Raw genomic sequence first — 12,055 nt, forward strand, 5'->3', positions numbered from 1 at the left:
AATGAAATCACTTTTTGGAAATAACGAAGGAATATTACAAAAGTATTGTTATTTTTGTAATGAATATAAAGAGATTTTCAAAAAATTGGACGAATGGTGTGATTCTATTAATGAAAATAATGTGAAGGAGAATAATATCACATACACAGTATCGAAGTGGTGTCAAAAAAAATTCAATGAACATAATGCCATTAATACATTGATTGCCGATACCATTTATATATGTTCTATGCATTCCGGTTTCAGTCAGTTGGTGGAAGAGACAATGCAACAGTTAAAAAACAATGGCAATTCTGAGATAATAAGTATTTTAAAATCTAAAGTCGAACACGATATATTATGCGGCTTGAAAGAAATCATATTTAAGTCCAATAGTATAGTTTATTTTATAAAAATGATTTCACAATTTATTCGACAACGAGAGGATTTTATGTGGCAAGTGTTTCCAAATACATCCGACTTATGGATTCACAGTCTGTCTATACCTTCTGAAGATTGGCTGAATGAATATCTAAATGAATTTTTAGCGAGAATCTTTGAAAGGCAAAAAATGCAAATTGAGTCACTTCAAAATGATGACGATGAGATTTTATTTAAGTATCGTGACTATTGTTATGAATTTACAACAGCTTTATTGATAGTTGACGATTCTTACAAGTCCATTAACGAAAACGATGATAAAACGAATCATATTATGTATAAAATATATAAATGGTGTTTGGTGAAATGGAACGAAAATGCTTCCATTAACTTAATGATATTTGCTACTATTCAGAAATATTTAACAGGTGATGGCGGCAAACCTTTAGTGAAATGTGTAGTGAAGAAAATAACCAAAAATGGCAATGAGGAAATATTGACTCAGATTAAGACAATAATAACAGAAAATATTTTATATCAATTACAAGAAGCCATATTAAATGTTAATAATATAGTTACATTTATGGAAAATATATCAAAGAAAATCAGACATTGGGAAAATTTCTTGTGGGAAATGTTTCCAAAAAATCCCGATTTGTGGATTAATAATTTGTCTATACCTTCAGATAATTGGAAAACAGAAAATATAAATCAATTTTTAGAAAATCGTTTTCGTATCCAAGAACAGGAAATAAAATCAGTTGAAACTAATATTAAAGAAGTTTTACAAAAATATAATGACTTTTGTAACGAATTTACAAAAGGTCTGCAGATTTTTGAAGATTGTTACCAAAGCAAAAGCGCAACTGATATAAAAGATGATCATATTATCCACAAACTCTATGAATGGTGTCTGGTGAAGTGGAACCTACTTAATACCATCAACACAATTACAGCCGATGCCATCTTTAAGGCTCTAGATCGGAACGATCTCAGTGATTTAGTGAAAGACATAATGAGAAAATTAACTGTCAATGGCAATTTGGAAATAACAACATCTCTTAAGCCCAAAATCGAAATGGCTCTTTTACGACAATTAAACGAAATGAAAAGTGTTACAGAGATATCGACATATATGGAAAATATATCCATGCTATTCACACAATGGAGAAATCTATTGTCGCAAAAGTTTCCAAGCAACAACGATTTGTGGCTTGATAATTTGTCTATATATTCTGAAGATTGGAATAGAAAACATCTGAATGAGTTTTTACATCAAATTTTTCTAAGGCAAGAAAATCAGTTGAATGCAATTAATAACGAGATTTTGAATAAAGATGAAAAAATTTTGAAAGAGTATGTTACATATTGCTCTGAGTATACAAAAGCTAAGAAAATCGCCAACTCTTTTCCTAATAATGAAAATAAAAAAACTATAATATATAAACTGTATGAATGGTGTCAAAAAGAGTGGATCAATTACAATTCAATTAACGAATTGATAGCAGAAAGCATTTTTAATTACTTTACTGATGCTGGACCCAATTCCCTAGTGGATGATGTCATGAACAATTTAGACGAGAATGGCAATTCAAAAATCAAAGAACATCTCCATATTATTATTGATAATGATTTGCGCTGCCAATTGGAAGAATTCCACCCGAATGACAAAAATATAGTAACTTATATGAAAAGCATTTTGGTTATACTAATAAATGCTGAAGACCTTTTGTGGAGTGTATTTCCAAACACTCCGGAATTGTGGATAACCAGCTTGCCTATGCCCTCTGAAGATCTAAATAGTAAATTCCTCAAAACACATTTTGATGACCAAAAAAGTGAGCTTGATCAGTCTAACTACACCAGCGAAGCGAAATTAAAGAAATATCTGGATTATTGTAAGGAATATGAAGACGGCTTAATGGAATTATCAAATCACAAATATGAAAACCGAAAAATAGACGCTAAAACTAAAAAAAAAATATATAAATGGTTTATGGAAATATGGCATAAACATAATTTTATTAACGAATCAATAGCTGAAGCCATGTGGAAAATTATTTCAGAGGACTATGACGATTCCACAGTGAATGCTATAATGAATGAACTTCCAAAATGTGATAATTCGGAAATTAAACGTCATTTGAAAAAGAATATTAAAAAAGATTTGGTAAGCAAGTTGTCAAACCACCAGCATAATTATAATGTAATGACTTCTATAAAAAGTATCTATAATATACTTGATGATAATAAACGATTTTTGCTTCAAACATTTCCAAACGATTCCGATATGCACATTACCATCGAGGCATTTAAGAGTTTCATTAAAAGCACAAAAACAGATATCGAAAATAATGGTAAAAATACCAAAGACATACCTGAATCGAAAGCTAGGATAATAGCTATTCAGTGTGATCAAGTCCTCAGGAATCTAACAAAATATAATGAAAATTATTTTGAACTAACTATATTGATATTATATTATATTGACAATTATGATTTCTGTAATTCATATTCAAATATGCAAGCATTTCGTTTATTTGATGATTCCATATCAATAGGCAATGAAACTGTATTATATAGACTCATGGAAATGTGTGTAATACCTGAGGAAAATGATAACCGATTAACAATCTTAAAACATTTAAAAAAACGAATTCAGGAATTTGATAATTTCCAAGACGATTATCCCTTTTTATGTGGTTTGCAAAACTTTAGTGCGATTACCGTGGAAGGACAATATTGGACACCTCTTAAGGAATGTCCAAAAATTATTTTGCCCCCCGAATTTTTGAAACCTCTGAAGGTCTTTGAGACATTTTATACCCAATACAAGCCCCATACGATTACACAAGAGCGACATAAGATAGTAATTAATCGAAAAATTTTGTACTGGCATTACTTTGCATCCCAGGGTGAACTTCAATATAATATAAATCAAAAAATGTATACATTGCGGGCAAACACATATCAAATGGTTGTCTTACTGCAGTATAATCATAAAACCAGTTACACAGTAAAAAATCTAATGGATAATTGTGGAGTCGATCAAGATAATTTAATTTCAGTATTGCAATCACTTATTGATGTGGATATATTGACAGTCGAAAATTCAACACAATTGACAAAGGATTCAACTATCCAATTATGCACGATTTATAGTAACACCCAAAGTCGTATTAATATTAGCCCGGCTTATCAGGAACCTGACCCAAAACCACCTCCAAATTTAGGTTACAGAATACAAGCACTAATAATGAGAATTATGAAAAAGAAAAGACAAATGTCTGAGCATGATCTAATTTGCGAAGTAAAAACCGTATTCTCTGAGAAACACGAAATTACCGTGGAGAACATACAAAAGCAAATTGATAAATTAATTAATATGTATTTCGTCGAGCGCAAAGAAGAACCAGCAGACCATATAATATATACATATATACCATAGAAAAAAAATAGATTTATTTATTAACACTCACACAAAAAATTTAAGATATGTATAGTGATTAAGGCCATTAAATGGACATATGTAAGACCAAAGTATAATTTAGCAATAGTTAATATTAATTTAAGTATTTAAGACCAACCTGTGACCTATCACATTCCCGGATCCGAACTTTTGGCTGTGAGTTGAGGCATAGCTGGCACATTGTGCAAATAAAATACCTCCAACGGTTCGGGAATGTTGAAATCGATATTTAACTGAACTTTATTTGTTTGTTATTGTAAACTTGTTTTCTAATTATATGTGAGTTAAGAAAAGAAACAAAAAACCTTGTTGTTTGCATTCATTTTTCTTGTAGGATTACCTTCACCTTGTGATCATTCCTATTTGGTTTTAGTTTAAGATACATTTTATCCTAAAACTTTGCCGTACATTCATTTATCAGCAGAAGTTAGACAAATTTCAGATTATATCCATGTATTCATTTCTTTTCACATTTATCAATCAGCAGTAGGAACACCCACTGCAGTCTTTTGATGACCTACATCAAAAAAGGGCGGAATAATCCTCTGCTGATTAGAGCGATATGTCGAAATGAGCAGAATTTTCATATCACAAATCGATAGGAAGGAGATGATTGGATGAAAGAGGAATTGGGTGTAAAGTTGGTGATTGGTCAAGTACTTGAGGAAGCTCCAGAGTGCTTCCTGGCCAACTGATTACTGGCCAATAGAGCTGGGTCTTCCTTAGCCTGGTGGTTTCGTCGATGACGTGCGCTGTGTACTTTAATAAAATTCACTTGAGACAAGATTATGCCATGAAATCGCTGAATAATTTTGGGTTTAGAGGGGCCACTTTTAGAGGTATTTTGTAGGTCCATACTGATTCAAGGATTGCTTGTTAGATTACAAGTTTTAAAAGTATCCTTTTGGTGGATCTTCCTATCAGTCTGAGGAATTTCTTCAATTTTGCATTCAGATAAGGTCATCAATTTAGCCTCTGATCGAGAGATGGGACTAAAAAAACTTTTTTTTTTTGTGGACATGTTCCATCTAGTAAGCCTTGAATTGCCATTCTCAAGCTGTTCTTGAAGTAAACTGCTAGCGATCGTTGATGACAGCTCAAAAACCTCGACTCTGACTAACATTTCAGATACGTCTATTTGGTTGTTTACTTTGTTTTTTTTCTTTTTTATTAATTTACATTAATTGATTCACTATTTTGCTAGTTTTCTTTTGCCATTTCCAACAACATTTTATTTTGTGTATTTTGCGGGTTTATGGATAACTCAATTTAGTGAACTCAATTCAATCTAACCAACAACTAGGGTGCCCTCATCAGGGAACTCATGGGTAGGCACTTCCAGATTCAGAGGTGCCGGTCCCTTACGAATACGTCCTGATGCATCATAATGGGAGCCATGGCATGGACAATAATAGCCTCCAAAGTCACCAGCATTCGCAATTGGCACACAACCCAAATGCGTGCAGACTCCAATGACCACCAGCCATTCGGGTTTTATCACACGTTGCTAAAACAGAAAAATGTAAAATCAATTAAGAATGAAATATTATAGAGGGAGTGGTCTTAATCTTAATTAAAATCAGGTAATACTACAAGATGATATGGGCGAATTTGGCGTTTTTCCTTAACAAGATTAGTTTTGTGCTTTGGAATAAAGATAAAATGGGAAAACTTTCAGTTCAGATTGGTGTTTAAGGGGCCATTGAGATTTTCTTTGAAACTGCTGCGGATGAAATACATTTTTAAGATTTCAAGCCGACATATAACATAAAAGAAAGAGTATTATTTGATCGTTTTCGTTTTGATTGGTTCAAAAGATATTCAATTGCTAATGCTCCAAATAACTGTTTGCCTTATAATCTACTTTTTTCTTGTTTTCAGAAAGTAATGCATTTGAAACATAATTTGCTTCTATATATGTACATTGTGTGATACCACAAATTGAGTTACATTAAGCACATCATAATTAAGTAGATAAGATGGAGATAAAAATATATATATCGTTTTTATGATTTACTGCCATAATGACAAAGGATTTTATCGAGAATCAAGTGGAAACGGAACGGAAACTGGTGCAGATATCAATTTTGGACAAAGGCTTAAGGACAATTAAACAATTTTTACACAAATTTCAAATAGGATTGGCCTTTTTTTCTGTTTCTATATGTAAAAGGACTTTTAAGTAGATTTTAAAGATCATTTAGGCAAATCTTAAAACATTTTAGTTGACCCTGTGAACTTTTATGGAAAGTTTAAGCCGTAAAACCTCACGATAGAAGAACATGACGAAGGTACATAGACCTGTTTGGACTCAGAGCAATTATTAAGAAAAAACTTGGGCTGAACATCTTTCAGACATCAGGACTATGCTAAATGAAATCATAACTATTATTTTCACTTTGAAAAGATGCAACTGAGCCAATATTTTGCCTATTATGTTCTCTAAAGGATTCCTATCTTTATAAAGACACTTTGGATGCAAAGCTACACCAATTTGTTGTCGATTGTACATACATCATCTGTTTCGGGATCACGCAGAGTCGATGTGGGCACATTTCTTTCCGAGTCGATTTCGGCGGCGGTGCGGTGGCGAATGAAGAGCGGCTTGCCACGCCATTTGAAGGTAACGGACTTGCCTTCGGCAATGTCCGACAACTTGATCTCAATCTTGGCCATGGCCAAGACATCAGCCGAAGCGCTCATTGAGCCAACGAAGGCGTTTACTAGACCCTTGGCGGCATAAGCACTGCCCACGGCACCGGCTCCAACCAGCAGATAGGAGAAGGCTTTGCGCTCCTCCGAGGTGGTATTGCGACGACGTTCATCCTTGACCGAATCCCGACGGTAGGCCGAGAAATCGGGCACTTGCAGATCCGTATGTGCTTGGCGAGTGGCTTAAAAAATAGAGAGAAAAACAGAAAGTATGAGCAATTGTTTTTCTTAGTTTTTGCCCGTTTGCTTCACATGGGTATTCGCAAAACAGCTGAGTGAGGTCGAGGTTATGTTGAAATTATGTAAGTTTGTAGTTTATTAACTTATTTAATTGAATGTTCTTCTTGTTTTGATCTGTAAAATGTATTTTTCATCATTTTCATTGAAATTTTTATTTTATTATGTAATTTATAGTTCCCGTCCGTTTGGACTTTTCTTTTCGGAGACAGCAGCTTTGTCCATATTCTTACCAACAGCGGTTGCCTTCACCACTTGGCTGGTGGCCCGCACAAAGGGACGCGACACTGCGTTCAGCATTTTATGTGTGTGTTTTTAATCCAAATTTTGTAACTATTTGTTAACAAAATTGTCGAAAATCTTCGACGTTCGTCACAATCACAGTGTTGTTTATCGATGAGTGCCCAGTATCAGGGTGGATTTTTTTGTACGATAATCGACTATACAGCTGCCTATCGATATATGTTAGTTATCGGTTTTGGGACAATGCTGCCACATGTTGTGAATTTAATCTGGCAACTCTTTAAGCGGAGCGCCAAATTTCAAAATAATGAGAACAAGAACTGTGGAAGATTAAAAAATTGAAATATTGATAGATTTTATATTTTATGATTTAAACCATTTTTTTTACAGCAATAAAAAGAAATCTTCATGTAGGGCAGTATTTTATAATTTCTATGAAACTTCTTCTACATATTTGTAATTTAAAATTGAAAATAAAAAATTTTACAATATTAGGTCAAATAATCTAGCTATTTAATATCCCGTTTCCCATACTTAAATTCCAATAATTACAAACGAAAATAGAATAGTCATTATTTTCTGTTTAAAACGTTTAAAAGATTTTAAAGTCTTTTTAATGGTCCAAGAAGATTTTCCTGTCTAAAACAGATTTTTGTTTAAAAAAAACAATTTTTTTTTTGAAAATTTATTTCCCAGAGTTTTCACTATATTTACAATTTTATTGTCTTATTTTATTGTCTGTCTAGAAAAGTTTTAATTTTCATAAATTGAGAAATGATTCTTGTATAGTTTGAGATAAGATTTTATGAATAACTTTTTATATTTAAGATTACAATTTTCCTTCACTTTTTAAGTTTATAAAAAACCACAAGTTTAATTTATATACTTACTTTTGCTGATATTTAATTATCTAGAATACATTAAAGTATTATAATGCAACCCTTATTTCAGTCTCAATTCATCACAGCTTTTCTTAATTTTCTTTGATTTTCCCAAATTGCATTGCCAGATGAAAGTATTTACCTTTAGTTGGGCTAATCCTTCATCCCCCGCAAAATCAAAGGTGGGTAAACACAACCCTTTTGTGCTGCAACAGTTTAGCTTTTCATTGTTCCGGGAGGATAAACCGGTTATGCCCAATTTCCCAGCAACCCAATCTCCAACCCTTAGAGGAAAATTATGCTTTAAGCATTTTCCCAGATGCATTTTTCTTTAACCATGATGTCATTTTCCGGTCGAGGGTTGGTTTTGATCCAGTCCACTCGATATATGTACACATATATATATATATATATATATATTTATGTGAATGTCCCACAATTTACAAATCATTTTTAGTTGGCCATAAAAAATGCATAAAACATTTGGGCCAAACCAAAATTTGTTATGCGCATAAAAGTAGGCAATATACAAATTTGAAATTACTTTAAAACTTGCCAAAAATAAAATGCCGAAAAAAAACACTGCAAAACAAGAAAATAAATAAACCCAGTAAAAAGTCGGAGAACTCTGAAATAGCCGGCAACAACAAAAACAACAACAACAGCAGCAGCAAAAAGAAAATGTAATTCCTTTGGCGCCAGGCCTGTGATTATCGAAAGTAGTTCTTTTTGATGTCGAAACTTTTTTTTCTTTCTTTTTATTTTATTTTTGGTGGTCTTCAGTTTCCTACTCCTTCTGCTGCTTCTCCCTGATGTATGTAGGTGGCAAGTGAAAACGAAAGTGAAGTCTGCCTTTCCCCCCGCTTGCCTTTTCTGCCTGTTCTCGTCTATTTCCAACGGAAGGAAATCTGCGCACATAACGGCGCCTTCTATGTACTTGCTTAGAAACTTACACACACACACACACACACACACACACACACACACACACACAGAGGAGGGTGGAGTGGCGGCGGCGGCAACTAGGGAAAGTGCGTGAATTTTTAGCACAAACAAAAACAACTGCAAAAAAGAAAAGAATATTTGACTTTTAAAACAAATTTCGAATGCTCTTTTGAATTTTATACATGATTCATAAACTAAATTCTCATTTTAACATAATGATTAAACAAACTATTTTTTTTCAGTGTTTTCCAGTTAGTTTTTTTAAAATTAACTGCACACTTTCATTATATTTTTCCCTTCTATTGGAACAATGAAACGGTTTCTCAATTTTTTAAAATTCTTTTAAATATTTTCAAATTAGTATTGACTATATTTTGGACGTAGACTAGTGATTGTTATTAAACGATTTCGAGTGCTGATTAAATCCTCTAGTTATGCATTATATCAGAAAATGTCATACAAATCTGTTTATATGTACCTACTTATAATGTAGAATAAAAAAAATAATGGTAAGTTTTAACTTTATATTGCGTTTTGAAACCTCTTATTAAAAGTTTTTGCCCTTTTTCTACTTATCTTTTAGAGAAATGAAGTTACAGTTTTTTTAATAAATTGTATTTAAAGACCAAACTTGCCAAGGGAATGAGTCATTTCCATTTATATTCAAACAAAGTAAACTAAGCAATTGCAAACAATAAGGAAAAAAAAACTTAAGTGTGTGGAGAAAGGTTAAAATTATATAGTTTAAGTAAATCAGAGTAATTGAGTGATCTAATTTTATTTAAGTCCCAACAACCCAAAAAAACATGTGACAAATAAGAAAGTAGTCCTTACTAATGGCAATATTCCATTACAGATTTTAACGATATCCATTATAAAACGCTGATCACAATTAGTGTCCAATCTAGGGCTATACAAAAAGGGAATTTCAACCCTTAAAGTATGCAATAAGCAGCGCGAAAATTTAGTTTTTGAAACATCTAAAGGAATTTCGCAATGACCTGTGAATAAAAAGCAATCATCGAAGCAGACATTGTTAACATCAATTTGCTAAGTGCAATATAAACTTTTCCAGCCTATTGCATACTTTAAGGAGCAAAGTATCCTCCCATTTCAAAGTGCTAGAATCGCCGATTATCGCAAATCTTATACAATTCTTTTTGATTTCAAAGAAATTAAAAGAAATTTTTATCTTTATGCCAAAAAAGAAAGCGAATATATGGAGTGCAGTGTTGAAAATGTTGTCTCAACAAAAATGCATTAATTATAGAGCTTAAAATAGTTATTATCACTTTGATTTGAAAAGTCACTATCACTGTTATGGATAATAGAGTATTACAACAACAACAAAAGTTAAAAACTATGCCGCGTAGGCGACGACGACGCAGCCACAACATCAACAGCAGCATCAGCAGCAGCCGCAGCAGCATTCGCCTCATCCTCACTACCGCCCTACCACCCATCACCCATCACCCAACATCCATCTGCCCCCCAGAAACCCCCTGCCCTAAGACTTACCACTCTCTGTTCCTCTCTTCTTCAGCTTCAACTGCGTTACACTTTTCAGCAAAAACTTTTACATGGAAAACTGGCGCCAACTACAACAGCAACAACAACAAACTGAAAGTGGAGAAAAGCAAAGGCAAAACTGCCTATTTTTCAACCCTGCCGCAGGGCCCTTCGCAAGGGAAGAAAGTGAAGTGTATCCAGGGCAGGGAAGTGCTGAGAGAGAGACATAGCGGAATGATGTGTTTTCTGGCGTGTGCAGCAACGACGTTGCCTGCTTATCGCAACATTAGCCAAGCATAAAGCTCAAGCCCCATCCACCCACACACACACACACACACACACACACTCTACTCCCCTGCACTTCGTCCAATGTACTGCCCCCCACACCCATTGATACTCCCTTCCGCCCATGCTACATCTCCCTATTTCTATGTTTTCTTTTTTTTTTTTTTTTGCCAAAAAGTTGAAAGTGGAAAATTGTGCGTGGCAGGCAAAAGTTTGTCAGGAGGCTCCTAAAATGATGGCTCCAAAACAACTGACAGTCGAGACTTTTACTCTGTATGTATGAGTGTGGGTATATTTTCTATATATACATATGTACATACATATATATCAAGCATGAAGTAAAAAGGAAAAATTCAATATTTAAACATTTTCTGTGCATATGTGCAGTCCTCTTTCTCCATCAGCTTCTGGGCAAATGTAACCCAGCTGGTTGCCATTTGGCTTTCGGTTTGCATTTAAAATTACATTTTGTTCTTCTTCTTTTTTGTGCCTGGAAGCCTTTGCTTTGTGTATGTGTGTGTGTGTATGTGTGCGGGTCCTGGGCCACTAAGGATGGCTCGGTCATTTTGCTTAGCCGGATTAGGTGACCATGACAATGGTCCGTTTTATTTTCTACGTTTGTTTTTCATATTTAAAATTCTTAACAAAAAAAAAAAAGAATAATAATCTAAATGTAACGAAAAGCTAGAATTAAGCTTTAAAGTAAGATTTTTGCTTCGAGCTCAGAAGTACATTAATGTTGGGAGATTTTATCAAACTATCTTTAAGTCAGAGCCTTTAGTTCTCTCAAGAGATGTAAGTAGAATATCGTTGAACACTATTATTATTTAAGTTTTTTATTAAGGGAATAATTTTTTTTTTATTTAGGCAACTATTTTTATTATTTTTCTTTTGATTCGATTACTTTTCAGCTAGAATGAAAGCAACTTTAAATATATTATTTTAATTGTAAAATTTTCATTTTCTATTGGAAAAGCGTAATAAGAGTTTGATATAAGAGGTCTATATAGTATAGAGTTCTATTTAGTAATGTCGGTATACTTAGGGATTGTAGTAAATAATACATATATTAGTTTTATATATATAAAGTGCAAACATATTTAGTACTTAACTAAAATATGGTGCTTTATTAAGTTTGTTTCTACATATTGATAAAAATTTGAAACTTATTTAACTGCAAAATTACAAAAATTTTTGAATAAAACCTTTGAAAAGTTTCAGCTTTAAAATAACGAACATTTTTAAGAAACGGTTTAAAGTGGAAACGACTAACGACTATCTAGGATCAATACTTCATAAAATATATTTTTTAACCTTTTTTCACGGTATTTTTATACTTTGTTTTACATATTTCTCTTACTTCTTCAGAATTTAGAGTAATGCTTTCGTCCAAACCGATTTAAAAAAGTTTGTT

At 33.0% G+C, this 12,055-nt stretch overlaps 1 protein-coding gene across 1 annotated transcript; it reads right to left on the reverse strand.

Moving 5' to 3' along the window:
- Positions 1–5,033: 5,033 nt before the first annotated feature.
- On the reverse strand, positions 5,034–7,175 carry LOC6642728 (cytochrome b-c1 complex subunit Rieske, mitochondrial). The gene is made up of 3 exons (XM_002064908.4): positions 7,012–7,175; positions 6,344–6,723; positions 5,034–5,336 (listed from the first exon to the last, which is right to left on the reverse strand). The coding sequence occupies exons 1-3, from the start codon at positions 7,076–7,078 to the stop codon at positions 5,118–5,120; spliced, it is 666 nt and encodes a 221-aa protein (XP_002064944.1). The 5' UTR covers positions 7,079–7,175; the 3' UTR covers positions 5,034–5,117.
- Between the last annotated feature and the right edge of the window lie 4,880 nt (positions 7,176–12,055).

The sequence above is a fragment of the Drosophila willistoni genome, assembly GCF_018902025.1.
Source record: "Drosophila willistoni isolate 14030-0811.24 chromosome 2R unlocalized genomic scaffold, UCI_dwil_1.1 Seg167, whole genome shotgun sequence".
NCBI lineage: Eukaryota > Metazoa > Arthropoda > Insecta > Diptera > Drosophilidae > Drosophila > Drosophila willistoni.